The 18,441-nt window shown below is 41.6% G+C and overlaps 1 protein-coding gene across 3 annotated transcripts in view; it reads left to right on the top strand.

Moving 5' to 3' along the window:
* The first annotated feature begins 257 nt into the window (after window positions 1–257).
* ZNF445 (zinc finger protein 445) overlaps window positions 258–18,441 on the top strand; it is a 29,864-nt gene continuing 11,680 nt past the window's right edge. Inside the window, exons 1-2 of one of the 3 annotated variants that reach the window (XM_048216082.2) lie at window positions 258–368; window positions 17,875–18,440. In XM_048216082.2, coding sequence (XP_048072039.1) covers window positions 18,012–18,440 — 429 coding nt within the window. In that variant the 5' untranslated portion in view covers window positions 258–368; window positions 17,875–18,011. The remainder of the gene's footprint in view (window positions 369–17,874; window position 18,441) is intronic. The other 2 variants (XM_048216083.2, XM_048216084.2) reach the window with 2 other exon arrangements.

The raw sequence follows: 18,441 nt of genomic DNA, 5'->3' as shown, positions 1-18,441 counted from the left end.
GGGAGCACTGGAGGGCAGCAGGGCACACACCTTGGAAAGGATGTGGTCAAATTTGGGAAGGCCCATAGAGCTCTGGACCCTGACAGGGCATTGGCCAGTGGAGGGCAGGCGGTGGGGCGGAGGGCGCGGGGCGGGGGCGGGGGGGTTGTGGGGGACCAGCCAGGCACGCGCTCACAAGCCCGCTAGCACGGCACTGGCGCCAAGGAGAAGCCGAGACGCTGGCCCTCCCAGCTTCCTAGAGAGGCCGCCGAGGCCCGGGGCGGCGGCGCGCGTGCGTGACGCGGGCCAACGGAGAGACCGGCGCGGGGCGGAGGGCCCTGGGCAGATGGTGTGGCCGGAGGAATGACTGCCGTGGGCTTAGAGAGTCGGTGAGGGGCCCGGCGGGGCGCGGGGGCGTCGGGGGCCGCTGGCCAGCGCAGGGTTCGGGAGGGCGACGGGGGCGTTCGGCCCCTCCCGGGCTGCGAGTAAGGGGGCAGGGCGCCGGCTGAGGCCGGGCCCGGAGGCTGCGCCCTGGGCGGGTGGTCTAGCCGGGGATCCGGTGCCGGCCTCCGTGAGGCGCGTACCTGGAAGTGCTTTGCAGCCCGGGGCAGAGAGGTGGGAGTGACGGCTTTTGCGCTTTATCCTTTCTCCCAACTATGCAAACAAAGCGTACTTGTTACGGACAATTAGATGACCCGGATGAGTGCCAGAAAAGCAAGAGTGACCGCAATCCACAAATAGTGTCGTCTGGATGCTTCCTGACACTTTAAAATTCGTTCATAATTGTGCACTCACACACACACACACACACACACACACACACACACACACACTTACCTGGCAGGGGAGATACCATGATCTCGAACGAAATGGGATCATACCATCATTGCTTTAAAAAACTTCTTTTGGTATTATCGTGATACAGAAATACTGCGCTAAGATATACAAAATAGGTACCGTAGGACACAATAAAATTTGCCATTTTAACCATTTTAAAGTGTGGCATCATTCAGTGGCATTAAGTATGTTCATACTCTTGCTTCTTGAAAATTACAGTACTTTGAACCGGTGGAATGCATTTGTTCACATGGTGGTCAAAATTGGTGCCAGCATTATGGCATTACTAAGACATATTTCTGAGAGTATAATGAAAAAAAAAATTTTCGTTAGCAGTTTATTTTCCATAGTACACATTACATAAAGCTGTAAATGCTCAGCAAGTGACGTTTGTGCAGAAAAATAGCAAAGTCTTGTTTATTAGGACGATTGTCTCTTTTCAAAATGAAAGCGAGGTATATAAAAAAGGTAGTTTTTATTTTTGTAATATATCTTTTACAGATTTTATTTTAATAAAGGAGTTTTTAAACAGAAGGTACAGCTCTAATTTAAAACCACTGTACTAGGCCTCGGAAATCAGAGAATGGTCTTCTAGGTTAAAAGTGGTGGCCAGGAAAGAACAGCATCCTGTTTCAAACTGTAGTTCAAGAGTGAAAACTCATTATTAGTATTAGGTACGTTATTTGCAGGGAAATGTCAGCGAGTGGTTTTAGTTGTAATTTGTTGAAGGAATTTCAGAGGACTTACATCTGTTTACACATGTATGTATCTGTGTGTATTGAGGCTCTGATCAGTGAAGGTGCTCTTACATGTCGTGTTAATGCTGGAGAAAGGCAGACAAATTTTGGTTGAAAACTGTAATCCTTCCTATAGGTCCAAACGATGGGGATGTTTTGAAGATAAACCTCAATACATACTTACAAAGGAAACTGACAAGAGCATCAAAAATACTAGCTATGCCACTTTAAGTTTCTGTGGCTCCTAGTGTCCAGGAAGTCTTAGTGCATAAGCATTCTGTGATATTGGTGAGTTGCTCTGGAGTAAATACACATAATGTATAGTGACCGTAACTTACCTTATTTGGCAGTCTTCAGGATTTTTGTATCAGAAACACTGTGAAAGAGCTCCCTCAGGTGAATTACGATGTGCTGTACAAGATTGAATTTTTGAGCTTAAGCATTTCCTTCCCTGATCTTAAAGCTTTTAACCTCCTTCCTTGTTTTATTATACTGATTTATTATATTGCTCTGGACACTGTCTAACGTACCTGTGTTTTCTTCACTTCATTGTTTGTCTTCCTATGAGCTCTGCAAGGCAGTGTTTTTGTTTTGTTTTTTGTTTTTTGGGTTTTTTTTTTTGTTTTGTTTTTTTTTTTTGGTCTCATTCACTACAGAGACCTTAGTGCCTGGGGCATAGTAGGTGCTCAATAGGTATTGTTAAGTTAATGAAAGAATGACTAAATTGGAGATAAGAATGACAGTATTTGGTATCTTTTTCGATTGCCAAGTTAATTTTTAAGCTAAAAAAAAATCAGAAAGAAAACCTTAACATGCTTCCTCGATTCAAAAAATCTTTTTCTTTTGAGTAATTGTGGACTTACAGGGGTTGCAGAAATTGTACACAGTTCCCTTATAGTCTTTACTCAGTTTTCCTAAAGTTAACATCTTGCATAACCATAGTACCGTCATCAAACTTAAGAAATCTATAGTGGCACGGTACTGTTAATTAAACTGCTGACTTTAATTTAGAGTTCATCATTTTCTCACTAATGACCTTTTCCTGTTCCGGGATCCAATCCAGAATGCCTCGTTCCATTTAGTTGTCATGTCTCCTTGTTTTCCTTTAGTATGTGACAGTCTCTCCATCTTTCCTTGTTTTTCGTGACCTCGATGCTTTCGAAGTATGTTGTGCTGGTATGTTAGAAAACCTCTCACTTTGGTTTTGTCAGACGTTTTCTCCTCACTGCTTCGAGTGAGGATGGTGTCGATATGTCTTATTACTGTTGATATTAATTTTGATCTAGTGGTGTCTGCCACGTGTCACCACTGTAAAGATACTGTCTTTCCCTTTGTAACTAGTGATTATTTGGGGGAAGATACTTTGAGACCTTGTGTAACAATATCCTGTTCTTCCTTACTTTCACTCACTAATTAGCCTTCCTGGTGGCTCTTATTAGTGTAGTGGTCTAATGGTGACTTTCATTTCTGTTATTCCCTCTGCAGTTATTAATTGGAATACTTTCTGAGGAAGAGTCATGCCTTGTTTTCCTTTGTTTTATTTATTCAGTTAGTTATATCAGGGTGTGATGTTGGGTATGTATTCTCTGAGCTGTGATGCAGTGCTGATATTACTTATTTTGTTGCTTAAATTATTCTGGCCTTGGCCGTTGGGAGCTCTTTGCAGTTGGCTCCTGTTTCCCCTTGAAGTGCCCACATCCTTTTTGGTGTCTTTCCCTGACTTTCCGGCACCACAGAAGACTCACGTTGTTGTATCTTCCCTTTCCCAGCCCTGGAGACCACCACTTCTCCAAGGAGCCCTAGTTCCGTTTATTGGAGAATGGTATGGAGAAACCAAGTTTTGGGCGCTAGGTTTGAGCTCATTTCTTAATTGATATATTTGTTTAAGTATAATGTAACATTCCAATTATGTACTGGAAGCAGTCTTTCCTGTTTCCTTACCAGTGTATAAAATAAGGCATATGTACCCTTACACTGGGAGGGAAAAGCACAAGAGTAAGAGACTGCTTAATGAGGATTTTAAAAGAAAACAAAATCACATTGTGTATGAGTTGAAGAGACAAAATGATGAAGGAAGGGAAGGAGGGCGGGAAGGAATGTCCCTGAAAAATGCCCAGATAATTGCCTGGGATGACTGAACTTTTTCTTCTGTTCTCAAAAACTAGTTGGGACATGGAGAAACCCTGAGGCATTAGGATACCTGAATTTAACCATACAGGTTCAGCTCACTGGCCCCCATGTGCTCTGGGTCTTTCATCCAGAGTCCAAAAGGCCCTGGAGGTCTTCTCTGTGTGCGTGGTTGCAGAAGCTGGACTAACCCTTTCTTCGGGTGAAGGCCTGGAATCCTTTGCCAGATTCCTGGCTTTCGCCCTCAGTTTCCTGTCAGTCTTCTCATCACCTCTGTCTGGATGCTTCACTGACCTCTTCAGACATTTCTGTAACAGCTGCTTCAGAACAGGTCCGCTTGGAGGCTTATTTTTGGTGCTAATTGCACTGTGGGTCTCCATTTCCTGAGAGAGGTCTTGCCGATTATATTTTCTGGTGGATGCGTTTCTTCTAAATATTTGTCTCTGGCCTCAAGTTCATTCTCTTTAGCCTCACTGCCAGGTTTCTGGGCACCTGAGCAGCTTTCTAGTTCTTTCATACTTTAGTTTCTTTCTCTTCTCCAGTCTGTTCTGCAAGTTTGTTGGGGAAAGTCCCTGTCCCTCTTTCTCTTGACTTTGGGCTTCCTTCTGAGCAGTTGTTTCTGCTACCTGTTTGTGCTGCTGGGGCTCAGCAAGGCTGGAGCCTGCCCCACTTGCTCCTGAAGCACCCTTTCCTGTCAGCCACCTTTTGTTGTTGCTGGTGTTCAAGTCTGTCTGTGGGCCTTCAGCCACTTAACTTTATCATTTCCGTCCTTTTCCTTTGCTTTTGTTTTCTCAAGTACTTATTCTTTTTTTCTCCCCTAGTTTTCACAGCAAGGCTTCATTTCTCTGCGAACTTCAGCAGACTCCTCAGCGTGCATGATCCTTTCCTTTACTTGACTCTCATGCCCTGAGAGCAAGAGTGTCATTTCTGTTAGCTGGATGGCAGCGTGCTTTCCGGTGTGAGCCTCTTTCCGTCTGTGTTTAGTCATTATTTTTTTGTCTGTCCTGATAGCATTGGCCGCGTCTGGAAGATGTCGAATAGGTATTGGTTTATAACAAAGAGCGGATGGCTTCTGGGTGAAGGTAGTGGTTTCTTTAAGTGTACTTAGTGATGGTGGGAGATGGAGGGTGGTTTCAGGGGAGGATGAGCATCATTTATGAGCATCATCAGAGGATGAAATAAAAATGGCGCACCCTGATCTCCATCCGGAGGTCTCAAAGATCAGGACCCCTACGTTCAGTGCGCTTTCGGGGAAAAGCAGTCAGTCATTTTTATCTCCCCAGTTTCAGCCTCACTCTGATCACCCAGCCTGTGATCAAGCCTTTTTTATCTCAGACATACTGCCGTGTTTTCAGTTTCGAAGCCCTATAGCTTCCTGCTTTGCACACCCTTACTGCTCCTCCCGGGGAAAGAGGGAGAGTCTTGCTGGGTTCTGCTGCGTGCAGGGTCCCTGCTCCAGCATCAGTCGCCCGCTGATGCGTGCACCCATACCGCACCTTCCCTGGGAAGTGGGAAGGTCTAGCCCTTGTTCTGCCGCTTGATGGGCCTCTGTTCAGAAAGCAGTCCACGGAGCTGCCCACTTCATGGTTTATGGCAAACCCAGCTGAGAGTCCATTCCTGGGTTCACTGATTGCAGCTGGCTTCCCCACTCTTTGGGAGCTCTGCTGTATTCAGGCACCTCCATTCACTCTGTACTCTGGGGATCTTGGGACCACACTGTCCCACCCAGGATTCTGCCCGGTTTCACCATCTGAGCGCATTTCAGGCAGGGACTTCCCTTACTGGAGCAGACTTCTAAAAGTTCAGATTTTGCCCTCCTCTGCTACATCACTTTCTGTTAGCTGGCTTATGGAGGCTTTCTTCTCCTGAGGTTTATCTTCCAGTAAATTACCTCAGATTCACTTCTCCGCCCCTCCTACCTTGCAAAAAGTGTCACTTTTCTATTTGTAGAGTTGCAGCTATTCTTTTCTTCGAGCCCAGGTTGAATTCGCAGGTGTTGAGAATGATTTGATAGCTATCTAGCTGAATTCATGGGTCCAGATGAAACTAGGGTCCCCTACTCCTCCACTGTTTTCCTCCCCTCCTCTACATGCACTCTAAGAAAAGAGACGTAGTACACAGATGTTACATTAAAAAATCAAATCACATACACACACAAATCAAAACTACAAATTAAGTCTCCTTTAACTACTGTTCTCAAATTCTCCACTCCTACATTCAGTAAGAAGTTTTTATGAATCCTTCCAAGCCATTTTAAATTCCTTTGAGTACTTATATGTACATCACATATATGTACACTTATATACACATATATATGATTTTAGGTTTTTTTCTACAATTATATCTAGGAATTTTTTTTTATCTTAACATATGTTTTTGTTATTGATGGGAACTGTGGTCAAGAGCACCTTCTCCTCTCTTGCATAACAGCTTAAGTGTGGCCTTGAGCTGGGAGCATTTCCTTGCAAAAAGATAAAGAGCCCTCTGGGCTTATTGCCTTGTGAGGGACTATCTTTCTCTGTTGGTTGCTCAGTGTATACCACTTTGTTCTGCCTTATGCCTGTGACTCCTAGGCCCACCCCTCCTTTCTGTATTTCATCCCCACGGGCAAGGGGCTGAGGGTCATACTGCAGCATGAAGTGTAGTGCTCGTCTCCACACCATCTATCTGTCACATTGCCTGTGAAGTGGATCTGCTCTTCATGGGGGACCCAGTGGATTACAAGAGGTTGAATCTTGTGCACTCTCTTTTCCCTTGCTGTAAGTAAATATTGTACTGCTTAATTAAGCCTAGTATATATGTTGTCGGTTCTCAGCAACTTAGAATCATGCTCTGGTCTCTTCTGTGAGTAGCGTTCACCTGCTTTTTAACCTTGACTGCACAGCCTGAGCACCCACCCACCAAACAGTGAAACAATAAAGTTAATGCTTAAGGGTCTAGTATAGTCTTTTGAACTGTTGTGCTAGGTATTTCATCCTAGAAAGTGCTACACTTTCGTTTAGCTCTATTGATGAACAAGTCATTTATTTCCAATATTGGTTATAAAACAGTACTCTAGTGAGCACCTGTGTAAATGTCTATATACCTCTGAAAGTGTTTTTCCAGGGAGATTCCTGGAAGTGAAATTCCCGGAGCCTAAGTAATGGGACTTTTTACTTTTGCTACAGACTTCCCAACTACCTTTTCTGGTGCTGTATAAATTTAAATTTCTGTCACTGGTACGTGTTTTTGTTCTTTTTTCTGGTCAAGAGATTTTCAAATACTATAGTATATCACTTTTCCTGTTGTGTTTTTTAGAAATCCTTGCTTGCGCCAAGGTTCTGACTCTGGGAATTCATTTTGTGTGTAATCTTACTTTTATTTTTATTTGCCTAGCCAGTTATCCTAATGCAAGTCATTGAATTATCTGTCCTTCCCACTGTCGTGTAATGCTACCTCTGTATAATGCTTCCTGTCTCACATCGATCTGTATGCCAGATCTGTGTATGTGTTTAAGTCTTGGTCTGGATTCTGTACTGTTCCTTTTATCTGCAATTTGTATATTCCTTCAATAGTACTCACTTTTTTATAGTACTCACTATTTTCATCATAAGCTGTATTTGTGGTAGAACAAATCTTTCCACCTTTAAAAAGTTGTCTTCACTATTGTTGGCCTTTACTAATTTGTGTGAATTGTAGAATATGTTTATCAACTATGAAAAAAGGCTATATTGGGTTTTGTGATTTTATAGACTTTTTATGTTAATTTAAGAAGAATTGACATCTTGGAAGTAATTATTTCCTATACTTAAGGCTTTTCAGGTCTGTTTCATCTTTTGTCAGTTTAACTATTTCTCCATTAAGGTTGTGTACATTTTTTATGAGCTTTATTTCCGGGTATTTTGTGTTTTTGTTCTTGTTGTTGCTGTTGTGTTCTGTTTCTAAGTGGTTGTTGCTGGTATATTAGAGAAGTACTGTTATATATTGATTGATACTCAGCTTCCTCAATTACCTCTCATATTAGTTCTAATGGTTTTTCAGTTGATTCTCTTGGATTTTTTTAGATGGATGTTTATCATTCATAAGTAATATTAGCTTTTTAAGACTTTTTAAAAAAATTTTAAGTAATCTCTACACCCAACATGGGGCTCAAACTTACAACCCCGAGGTCAAGTGTCACGTGTTTTACCAACAGAGCCAGCCAGGCACCCTGGATCTTTGATCCTCCTTTTCTAACAGTTCTCTGCATATTTCTTTTTTCTTCCTTCCTTCCTTCCTTCCTTCCTTCCTTCCTTTCTTTATTTTTCTTTCTTCCTTTCTTTTGTCTTAATTGCACTGGCTAGTATTATACTGTATGATTGTTCCTGATTTTAATTGCAAGGCTATTAATATCTTTACCACTTGATGTCATATTTGCTGTAAATATCTCTTGGTTTTTCTCCATCTCAGGTGGGGGAGTTTCTCTTTATTCCTGGCTTATGAAGACTGTGTACCAAAAAGGAGATAAAGCTATAATAGACTTTTTTTTTTTTTTAACTTTAAGAGGATACCAATATATGAAGAGCTGTATAATACTAAATTTGAAATTTTTGATGAACATTCAGGTTATTTTTTCCTTTTGACTGTTGTGAATAATGTTTCTATGAACATTTATGTACAAGTTTTTTTGTGGACTTGTCTTTTCATTTATCTTGGAGGTGTGTGTGTGTGTTTATGTGTATATATGTATGTATGTATTTGTATCTCCGTGTATATATGCAGTTCCAAGTAGTAAAGCATGTTTAACTTACTGAAGAATTGCCAGGCTGTTTTCCAGTGTGGCAGCACGTGAGTGTTCTATTATCTCCCCAGTCTTATCAACACATGTTATTTTCAGACATTTGACTCTGACCATCTTAGTGGGTGTGAAGTGTGGTGTTAATCTGCTTTTTCCTGCTGACTGATGTTGAGTATCCTGTGTGTGTTTCAGCCATATTTGTATTTTCTTTGGACAAATATCTATTCAGATGCTTTGTCCAATTTTAACTGTATTTCTCTTTTTATTATTGAATTGTAAGAGTTCTTTATGTATTCTAGATACAAGTCCCTTATAAGATATGTGATTTTCAAATGTATTTTCCTGGTCTGTGGCTTGTCTTTTCACTTTCCTCATATGCCCTTTGAAGCACAATAGATTTAAATTTTGATGAAGTGCAATTTTTCTATTTTTAATTTTATTTGCATGTGCTTTTGATATGTATTTGGTAGAATGCATTACACAATCCAGTGTCACGAAGTATTATACTTATGTATTCTAATGACAGTTTTATAGTTTTAGCTGGTACCTTTAGGTCTGCAGTTAATTAATTAATTTACTTAAAATCAATTTAATTAACATGTAGGGTATTGTTATTTCAGAGGTAGAATTTAGTGATTCACCAGTTGCATATAACACCCAGTGCTCATTACAAGCCTTCCTTAACTCCCATCACCCATTTACACCATCCCCCACCAACCTCCCATCCAGCAACCCTCACTTTGTTTCCTATAGTTAGAGTCTTTTATGATTTGCCTGCCTCTGTGATTTCATCTTATTTTATTTTTCCATCCCTTCCCCTATATTCAGCTATTTTGTTTCTAAAATTCCACATGAGTGAAATCATATGGTATTTGTTTTTCTCGAACTGACTTATTTCGCTTAGCATAATACCTTCTAGTTCCATACGCGTTGTTGTAGATGGCAACATTTCATTCTTTTTATTCGTAATAATATCTTTTTATTATATTATGTTAGTCGCCATACAGTACATCCCTGGTTTTTGATGTAAACTTCCATGATTCATTACTTGCGTGTAACACCCAGTGCACCATCCAATACATGCCCTCCTTACTACCCATCACCAGTCTATCCCAATCCCCCACCCCCCTCCCCTCTAAAGCCCTCAGTTTGTTTCCCAGAGTCCATAGTCTCTCATGCTTCATTCCCCCCTCTGTTTAACACCCCTTTCTTCTTCCCTTTCTTCTCTTACCGATCTTCCTACTTCTTATGTTCCATAAATGAGTGAAACCATATGATAGTTGTCTTTCTCTGCTTGACTTATTTCGCTTAGCATTGTCTCCTCCAGTGCCATCCATGTTGCAGCATTGTTGAGAAATCGTTCTTTTTGATAGCTGAGTACTATTCCCTTGTATATATGGACCCCATCTTCTTAATCCAGTCATCTGCTGAAGGACATCTCGGCTCCTTCCACAATTTAGCTATTGTGGACAATGCTGCTATGAACATTGGGGTGCATATGGCCCTTCTCTTCACTATGTCTGTATCTTTGGGGTAAATACCCAGTAGCGCAATTGCTGGATCATAGGGTAGCTCAGTTTTTAACTTTTTAAGGGACCTCCACACTGTTTTCCAGAGTGGCTGTACCAACATGCATTCCCACCAACATTGTAGGAGGGATCCCCTTTCTCCACATCCTCTCCAACATTTGTTGTTTCATGCCTTGTCCAATATTGCCATTCTAACTGACATAAGGTGGTATCTCAGCATGGTTTTGATTTGAATTTCCGTGATGGCTAAGGATTGTGAACATTTTTCATGTGTCTGGTAGCCATTTGTATGTCTTCATTGGAAAAGTGTCTGTTCATATCTTGTGCCCATTTTTTTATTTGATTATTTGTTTCTTGTGTATTGAGTTTGAGAAATTCTTTGTATATCTTGGATACCAGATACAGATTCATCTGTAGTGTCATTTGCAAATATCTTCTCCCATTCTGTGGGAGCCTCTTTGTTTTTTTGACTGTTTCCTTGGGTGTGCAGAAGCTTTTTAACTTGATGAAGTCCCACAGGTTCATTTTTTCCTTTGTTTCTCTTGCCTTCGGAGATGTGTCATGAAAAAAGTTGCTATGGCCAATGTCAAAGGGGTTGCTGCCTATATCTCCTCTAGGATTTTGATGGATTCCTGTCTCACATCGAGATCTTTCATTCATTTGGAATTTATCTTTGTGTATGGTGTGAGAGAGTGTCAAGTTTCATTCTTTTGCATGTAGCTGTCCAATTTTCCCAGCACCATTTATTGAAGAGACTATCTTTTTTCCAGTGGATGTTTTTTCCTACTTTATCAAAGATTAGTTGCCCAAAGAGCCAAGGGTCCATTTCTGGGTTCTCTATTCTGTTCCATTGGTCTATGTGTCTGTTTTTGTGCCAGTACCATGCTGTCTTTGTGATCACAGCTTTGTAGTACCGCTTGAAATCCGGCATTGTGATGCCCCCAGTTTGGTTTTTCCTTTTCAACAATTCCTTGGTGATTCGGGGCCTTTTCTGGTGCCACACAAATTTAAGGGCTGTTTGTTCCAGTTATTTGAAAAATGTCATTGGTATTTTGATCGGGATGGCACTGAAAGTGTAGATTGCTCTGGGTAGCATGGACATTTTAACTATGTTAATTCTTCCAATCCGTGAGCATGGAATATTTTTCCATCTTTTTGTGTCGTCTTCAATGTCTTTCAAGAGTGATTTGTAGTTTCTAGAATATAGGTCCTTTACGTCTCTGGTTAAGTTAATTCCGAGATAACGTATGATTTTTGGTGCTATTGTAAATGGGATGGGTTGTGTAATTTCTCTGTCTTCAGTCTCATTGTTCGTGTATAGAAATGCAACTGATTTCTGAGCATTGATTTTGTATCCCGCCACATTACTGAATTGCTCTATAACTTCTAATAGTTTGTGGGTGGATTCTTTTGGGTTTTCCATATAGAGTATCATGTCATCTGCAAAGAGAGACAGTTTGACTTCTTCTTTGCCGATTTGGATACCTTTGATCCCTTTTTGTTGTCTGATTGCTGTTGCAAGGACTTCTAGTACTATGTTGAATAATAATGGCGAGAGTGGGTATCCTTGTCGTGTTCCTGATCTTAAGGGAAAGGCTTCCAGCTTTTCCCCATTGAGAATGATATTTGCTGTAGGCTTTTCATAGATGGTTTTTACAAAATCGAGGAATATACCCTCTATCCCTACACTCTGAAGGGTTTTCATCAGGATAGGATGCTGTATTTTGTCAAATGCTTTTGCTGCAGCAATTGAGAGGATCATATGGTTCTTGACTCTTTTCTTGTTGATCTGATCTATCACGCTGATAGATTTGCGAATGTTGAACCACCCTTGCATCCCAGGGTTGAATCCCACTTGGTCAAGATGGATAATCCTTTTAATGTAATGTTGGATCCTATTAGCTACGATCTTGTTGAGAATTTTGGCGTCTATCTTCAGGAGGGATATCGGTCTGTAATTCTCCTTTTTGATGGGGTCTTTGCCTGGTTTGGGGATCAAGGTAATACTGGCCTCATAGAATGAGTTTGGTAGTTTTCCTTCTGTTTGTATTTTTTGAAACAGCTTCAGGAGAATAGGTATTATTTCTTCTTTGAATGTTTGGTAAAATTCCCTGGGGAATCCATCAGGCCCTGGAGTCTTGTTTTTTGGAAGGTTTTTAATCACTGCTTCAATCGATTCATGATTAATTGGTCTGTTTAAAAAATCAATTTCTTCCTGTTTCGGTCTTGGTAGTTTATAGGTTTCCAGGAAGGCATCCATTTCTTCCACGTTGTTTAATTTATTGGCATAAAGCTGTTCATAAAAGTTTCTAATAATCCTTCCTAATTCATTGGTATTGGTTGTGACCTCTCTCTTTTCATTCATAATTTTATTAATTTGGGTCCTTTCTCTATTCTTTTGGATAAGTCCTGCCAGTGGCTTATCCATCTTATTTATTCTTTCAAAGAACTGGCTTCTAGTTCTGTTCATCTGCTCTACTGTGCTCCTGGTTTCTAATTCATTGATCTCTGCTCTAATCTTAATCAATTGTGTTCTCGTGCGTGGGTGAGGCCTGTTCTTCTGTTCCATCTCCAGCTTCTTGAGTTGAGAATATAAAAACTGCATTTTAGATTTTTCTATTCTTTTGAGTGAGGCTTGGATGGCTATATATTTTCCCCTTAGGACTGCCTTTGCAGTGTCCCATAGGTTTTGGACTGTTGTGTTTCATTCTTCTTGGCCGTCATAAATTGTTTAAATTGATTTCTGATTTCTTGTTCTATGTAATCATTCTTGGGCAGGATGGTTCTTAGTTTCCAAGTGTTTGAGTTTCTTCCAAAGGTTTCCTTGTGGTTGAGTTCCAATTTCAAAGCATTGTGGTCTGAGAATATGCAGGGAATAATTTTAGTCTTTCGATATCGTTTGAGGCCTGTTTTCTGACCCAGGATATGATGTATTCTGGAGAACGTTCCATGTGCATTCGAAAAGAATGAGTATTCTATTGTTCTGGGGTGTAGTGTTCTGTATGTATCTGTGAGGTCCAACTCATCTAGTATAGCATTCAAAGCTCTTGTTTCTTTGTTGATTTCCTGCTTAGGTGATCTGTCTATTGCTGATAGTGGAGTGTTGAGGTCCCCTACTATTAACGTATTTTTATCTATATGTCTCTTTACTCTGGTTAAGAGTTGGCTTGTGTTTCTAGCTGCTCCCCTGTTGGGGGCGTAGATATTTATAATTGTAATATCCACTTGTTGGATACATCCTTTCAGAATAATATAGTGTCATTCTGTATCTCTAACTATGGTCTTTAGTTTAAAATCTAATCTGTCTGATATGAGAATTGCTACCCCAGCTTTCTTTTGAGGTCCATTGGCTTGAGAAATTGTTTTCCATCCCTTCACTTTCAGTTTGGATGTATCTTTAGGTTCAAGATGAGTCTCTTATAGACAGCAAATGGATGGGTCATGTCTTTTTATCCAATCTGCAACCCTGTGGCGTTTATGGGACCATTTAGGCCATTCACATTGAGAGTGATTATTGAGAGATATGATTTTAATGATGTCATGTTGCCTGTAAAGTCTTTTGTTTCTATAGATTGTAACTTTCTGTTTTGTATCACTCTTTGGGCCTTTTTACTTTTATAGAACCCCCCTTAATAATCTCCTGTAGGGCTGGTTTCGTGCTTCACTATTGGTCAGAGTCTGGCTATTCTGGAAGGTCTTTATCTCTCCATCAATTCTGAATGACAGCCTTGCTGGATAAAGGATTCTTGGCTGCATGTTTTTTTCCTGAAAGAGTTTTAAAAATGCCCCCCCTCCACCCTTTCTCTCCTTCCAGGTCTGTGTAGACAGGTCTGACGTAATTCTGATGCCTTTGCCTTGGTACGTGAGAAATTTCTTTGCCCTGGCCGCTTTCAATACTGTATCCTTGGATCTAATATTTGCAAAATGCACTATGACGTGACGTGGTGTAGGTTTGTCGTGGTTGAGCTTGGGAGGGTTCCTCTCTGCCTCTTGGACACGAATGCTTGTTTCCTTTGCCAGATTAGGGAAGTTTTCAGCTACAATTTGTTCAAATATCTCTTCTAGACCTCTGTTTTTCTCCACCCCCTCGGGAATGCCGATGATTCTGACACTGGAACGTTTCATTGAGTCAGTAATCTCCCGTAACCTACATTCTTGAGATTGGGTTTTTTTTAGCCAAGTTTCTGTTTTCGCTTTCTCTTCTACCATCCCATCCTCCAACTCACTAATTCATTCTTCTGCCTCATTTACCCTGGCCGTCAGAGCATCTAGTTTTGCTGCATTTGATTCATAGCACTTTTAATTTCTGCCAGATTCGCTCTCATTTCCGTCCTTAGGGATTCTATATTCTGTTACTATTTTCGTTAATATTTTTTTCAAGTCTACACATCATCTTGACCATTGTTACTCTGAATTCCATTTCTGATAATTTGGTTATATCCATATCCATGCGTTCTGTGGCAGAGGCCACAGACTCATTATCTTTTCTTTGCTGGGGGGATTTCTCCTCTCGTCATTCTGATGAGAAGAGGTTGCGGGGTTGTCCAGAGCCCAAATTATTGACCAGGACTCAGGCCGTGTGCACTTGTTTTATAGGGACCTTAGGGATGTGGGCTTCTTGATTTTTCAGCGTGCCTTCTGGGGGAGGGTCCTGCCACGCCGATACGCAGGCAACCCTTTTGGGTAGTGTCTCCGTGTCCCCTGCGAGGGGGAATGGGGATGGGCACACTGTGATCGGGTATTTCCAGGTTCTTGTTCTCTGGCGTCTTTCCCTGGCGGTTTTCTGTGCCTCTTCTGAGTGTCAGAGCAGCAGTGGCTGAATTCCAGCCTCTGTCTCAGAACAGAGGGTTTGCAGACTGTTCTCCTCTGGTGTTCTTGCCACTTTAACTCTGTTTCTGTTGGTGCTGCTAAACCCTGCAGAGTCCCGGGATGTGCGCCCCACAGCCGGCGTCCCAGCCCTCTCTTCCAGGGCCGGCACATCTGTCCTTTGTGTTTCTAACACCGCCAACCACCCCCGGGCGCTCCGGAGCTCCGTTTCAGTGTGGTTCGTGCGCACTCCAGAGTTCCGGTATTCAGACTGCTTGCTCTTGATCCCAGGCTCAGGGTCTCAGTCTGCTCTCTTGCGAGTCAGCATTCTCCCCAGTGCAGGTGGCTACCGCTTCCCAGTGCCCGAGTGCAGAGGCTCCCTCCCCCTTTGGTTTATCTTCCGATATCTGTGCGCGGATTCACGGCTCCCCGCCTCGTACCTCAATACTCAGAGCTGGAGATGTTCGTTTGTAGAGATCCAGATGTATCTTCCTGTTTCTCAGGCTGATTCTGTGGATGTTCAGGATGGTCTGATACCTATCCAGCTCGACTCGGGACCAGCTGAAGAAGGGGACCCCTACTCCTCCGCCATCTAAACTCCACTTCTGTATTTTAGCCCTTCTGATAGTTATATAGAGATTACGTTATTGTGGTTTAATTCGAATTTCCCTCATGGCTAATCATGTTAAACATTTTTTCTTGTCCTTATTTTTATGTCCTTGTTGGTGAAATGTATCTTTATTTTTTTGCCCATTTTCTTATGGGATTATTTGCCCTTCTCACGTTGAGTTTTGAGAATTCTTTATGTAGTCAGATAATAGTCTTTTGTCAGATATGTACCTTATAAATATTATTTTCCAGTCTGTAGCTTGTCTCTCATGCTTTCAACAAAGGTCTTCCTAGAGCAAAGTTTTACATTTTGATGAGGTCTAGTTTATCAGTTTTCCCTTTTATGTATCACACTTTTGGTGTCAATTCTAATAGCTTTGCCTAGCCTTAGATCATAAAGATCTTCTCCCATGCTTTTTTCTAAAAGTTGTATGGTTTTATGTTTTATATTTATGTCCGGGATTCATTTTGAATTGATTTTTGTTTAAGATGTGAGGTTTAAGTTGACTTTCATTAGTTTGCCTGCGAATATCCATTTCCTCCATCAGTATTTGTTGAGAAGACTGTCCTTCCTCCTTTGAATGGCTTTTTGCACCTTTATAAAAAACCAGTTGGGCACATCTGCAGGGTAGTTTCCTATGCAGTGGTGTGGCCTGCAGCATAAACTCTTTCCCTAGGTGTGAAAAAACAAACATTCACTGAGAGCCCAAAATGTGTCCACGTAGTTTTTTACTTAAACCCCATACCACCCCCATTTTATACAGTGAGGCCACAGAGATTTTAAGAGGTAAAGTAACGCCTCCATAGTCATACAGTTAATAAGTGGGGAGGTGGATTTGAACCTAGGTCAGTCTTAGTTCATGTTCTCTTCTCTGTACGCTAAGCTCTGATGTCTCCTGAAAGTGGCTTAAACCTTTGGATAGCCTCTATTATGATGAATTACAAAAGGAAATAAGGTGTTAGTAGAGGGCTGGATTAGTAGTGTCCAAACTATCATTCTTAACACATTGGTGGGGTCACAGTCATTTAAGGGATTCCTAATCAGCATTTGTTTTGTTTTGGATTGCTTATTTGAGATATTTTAAAATATTATATTACAATATTAGTAAAGTCACATTCGATATTACAAATTAGTTGGGCATATTTGTGTTGGTCTATTTCAGGTTTTTCTTTTCCACTGATTTATGTGTCTCTTCTTCCACCAGTACCACAGTTTCTTTTTTTTTTTTTTTAAAGATTTTATTTATTTATTCGACAGAGAGAGAGACAGCCAGCGAGAGAGGGAACACAAGCAGGGGGAGCGGGAGAGGAAGAAGCAGGCCCATAGCGGAAGAGCCGGATGTGGGGCTCGATCCCATAACGCCGGGATCACGCTCTGAGCCGGAAGGCAGACACTTAACTGCTCTGCCACCCAGGCACCCCTCACAGTTTCTTTTTTTAAAAAAGTTTTTATTTAAGTTCCAGTTTGTTAACATACAGTGTTATATTAGTTTCAGGTGTACAATATAGTGATTCAGCATTTGCACACATCACCCTGTGCTCATCACAGGTGCACTCCTTAATCCCCATCACCTATTTCACCCATCCCGCCACCCACATCCCCTTTGGTAACCATCAGTTCTCTATAGTTAAGAGTCTGTTTCTTGGTTTGGGCCCTCTCTCTCTTTCTCTCCCCCTGCCCTTTTGCTTATTTGTTTTGTTTCTTAGATTCCACATGTGAGTGAAATCATATGGTATTTGTCTTTCTCTGATTGACTTATTTCACTTAACATAATATTCTCTAGCCCCATCTGTGTTGTTGCAAATGGCAAGATTTCATTCATTTTGATGGCTGAGTAATATTGCATTGTGTATGTACGCCATATCTTCCTTATCTCTTCGTCAGTTGATGGACACTCGGGCTCTTTCCATAATTTGGTGTTGTGGACAATGCTGCATATTGGGGTACATGTATCCCTTTGAATTAGTATTCTTGTATTCTTTGGGTAAATACCTAGTAGTGCAGTTGCTGGATCCACAGTCTTGAAATTAAAAAGACAATTTCCTCATACTTCATTCTAATTTTTAAAAATTGTTTTAGCTATTGTAATTCCTTTGCTTTTCCACATAAATTTTAGGATAATCTTGCCTATATAAACAAAAAACTGCATTAAACCTGTAGATCTTTTGGTGAATTGACATCTTTACTGTGTCAAGTCTTCCAGTATATGATATGGTATGTCTGTCCATTTATTTAGATCTTTGGTTTCTTTCATCAGCCATTTGTAATTTTTAGCATACAAGCCCTGTACATGTTTTCCTGTGGTCTGGGATATTTTCTTAGTCTGCCACAGTATGTGACAGTCTAGCCCTGGTCTACTTAATATTGGCAGGCATGATTGTGCAAATCTTCATGTGCCCTCTTTTCATACATCCCAAGATGATCCTGGCTACCAGGATCTAACTGCACCATCATTCTCACATGCCTCCTGAACAATAATATTGGTTATTTTAGTCTCTTACCAGTGACATCTGATGTCCCAGCAAATGGCTTTACCCACTACGGTGCTGAAAAACTTCTGAGGTCCCAGCAGCGACACGACTGACATAGACTTGGTTCGCACTCTGCTGGGTAGACCCTGAGCAGGAGTGATGGCTCCAGGCAGATGGTATGCTGTCCATCCAGCTCAGGCCCAGGCTTCAAGGGAACGAGGGCGTCTTCAGATGGTAAAGAAGGAAGAAGAGGATGAAGGCTACGCTTCAGTGCAGGCTGCCAGGCCACAGACACTCAACCGTTCTGGCCAGGAACTGTTTCGCCAGCTCTTCAGGCAGCTTCGCTACCATGAATCTTCTGGGCCCCTAGAGACTTTCAGCCGGCTCCGGGAGCTCTGCCGCTGGTGGCTGAGGCCTGACATCCTCTCCAAGGCCCAGATCCTGGAGCTGCTGGTGCTGGAGCAATTCCTGAGCATCCTGCCCGGGGAGCTCCGGACCTGGGTACAGCTGCATCACCCTGAGAGTGGTGGGGAGGCTGTGGCCCTGCTGGAGGAACTGCAGAGGGACTTCGATGGAACACCATGGAGGG

This window comes from Ursus arctos, unplaced genomic scaffold (genome assembly GCF_023065955.2).
Source record: "Ursus arctos isolate Adak ecotype North America unplaced genomic scaffold, UrsArc2.0 scaffold_20, whole genome shotgun sequence".
NCBI lineage: Eukaryota > Metazoa > Chordata > Mammalia > Carnivora > Ursidae > Ursus > Ursus arctos.
This window is presented reverse-complemented; position numbering and strand designations above follow the sequence as displayed.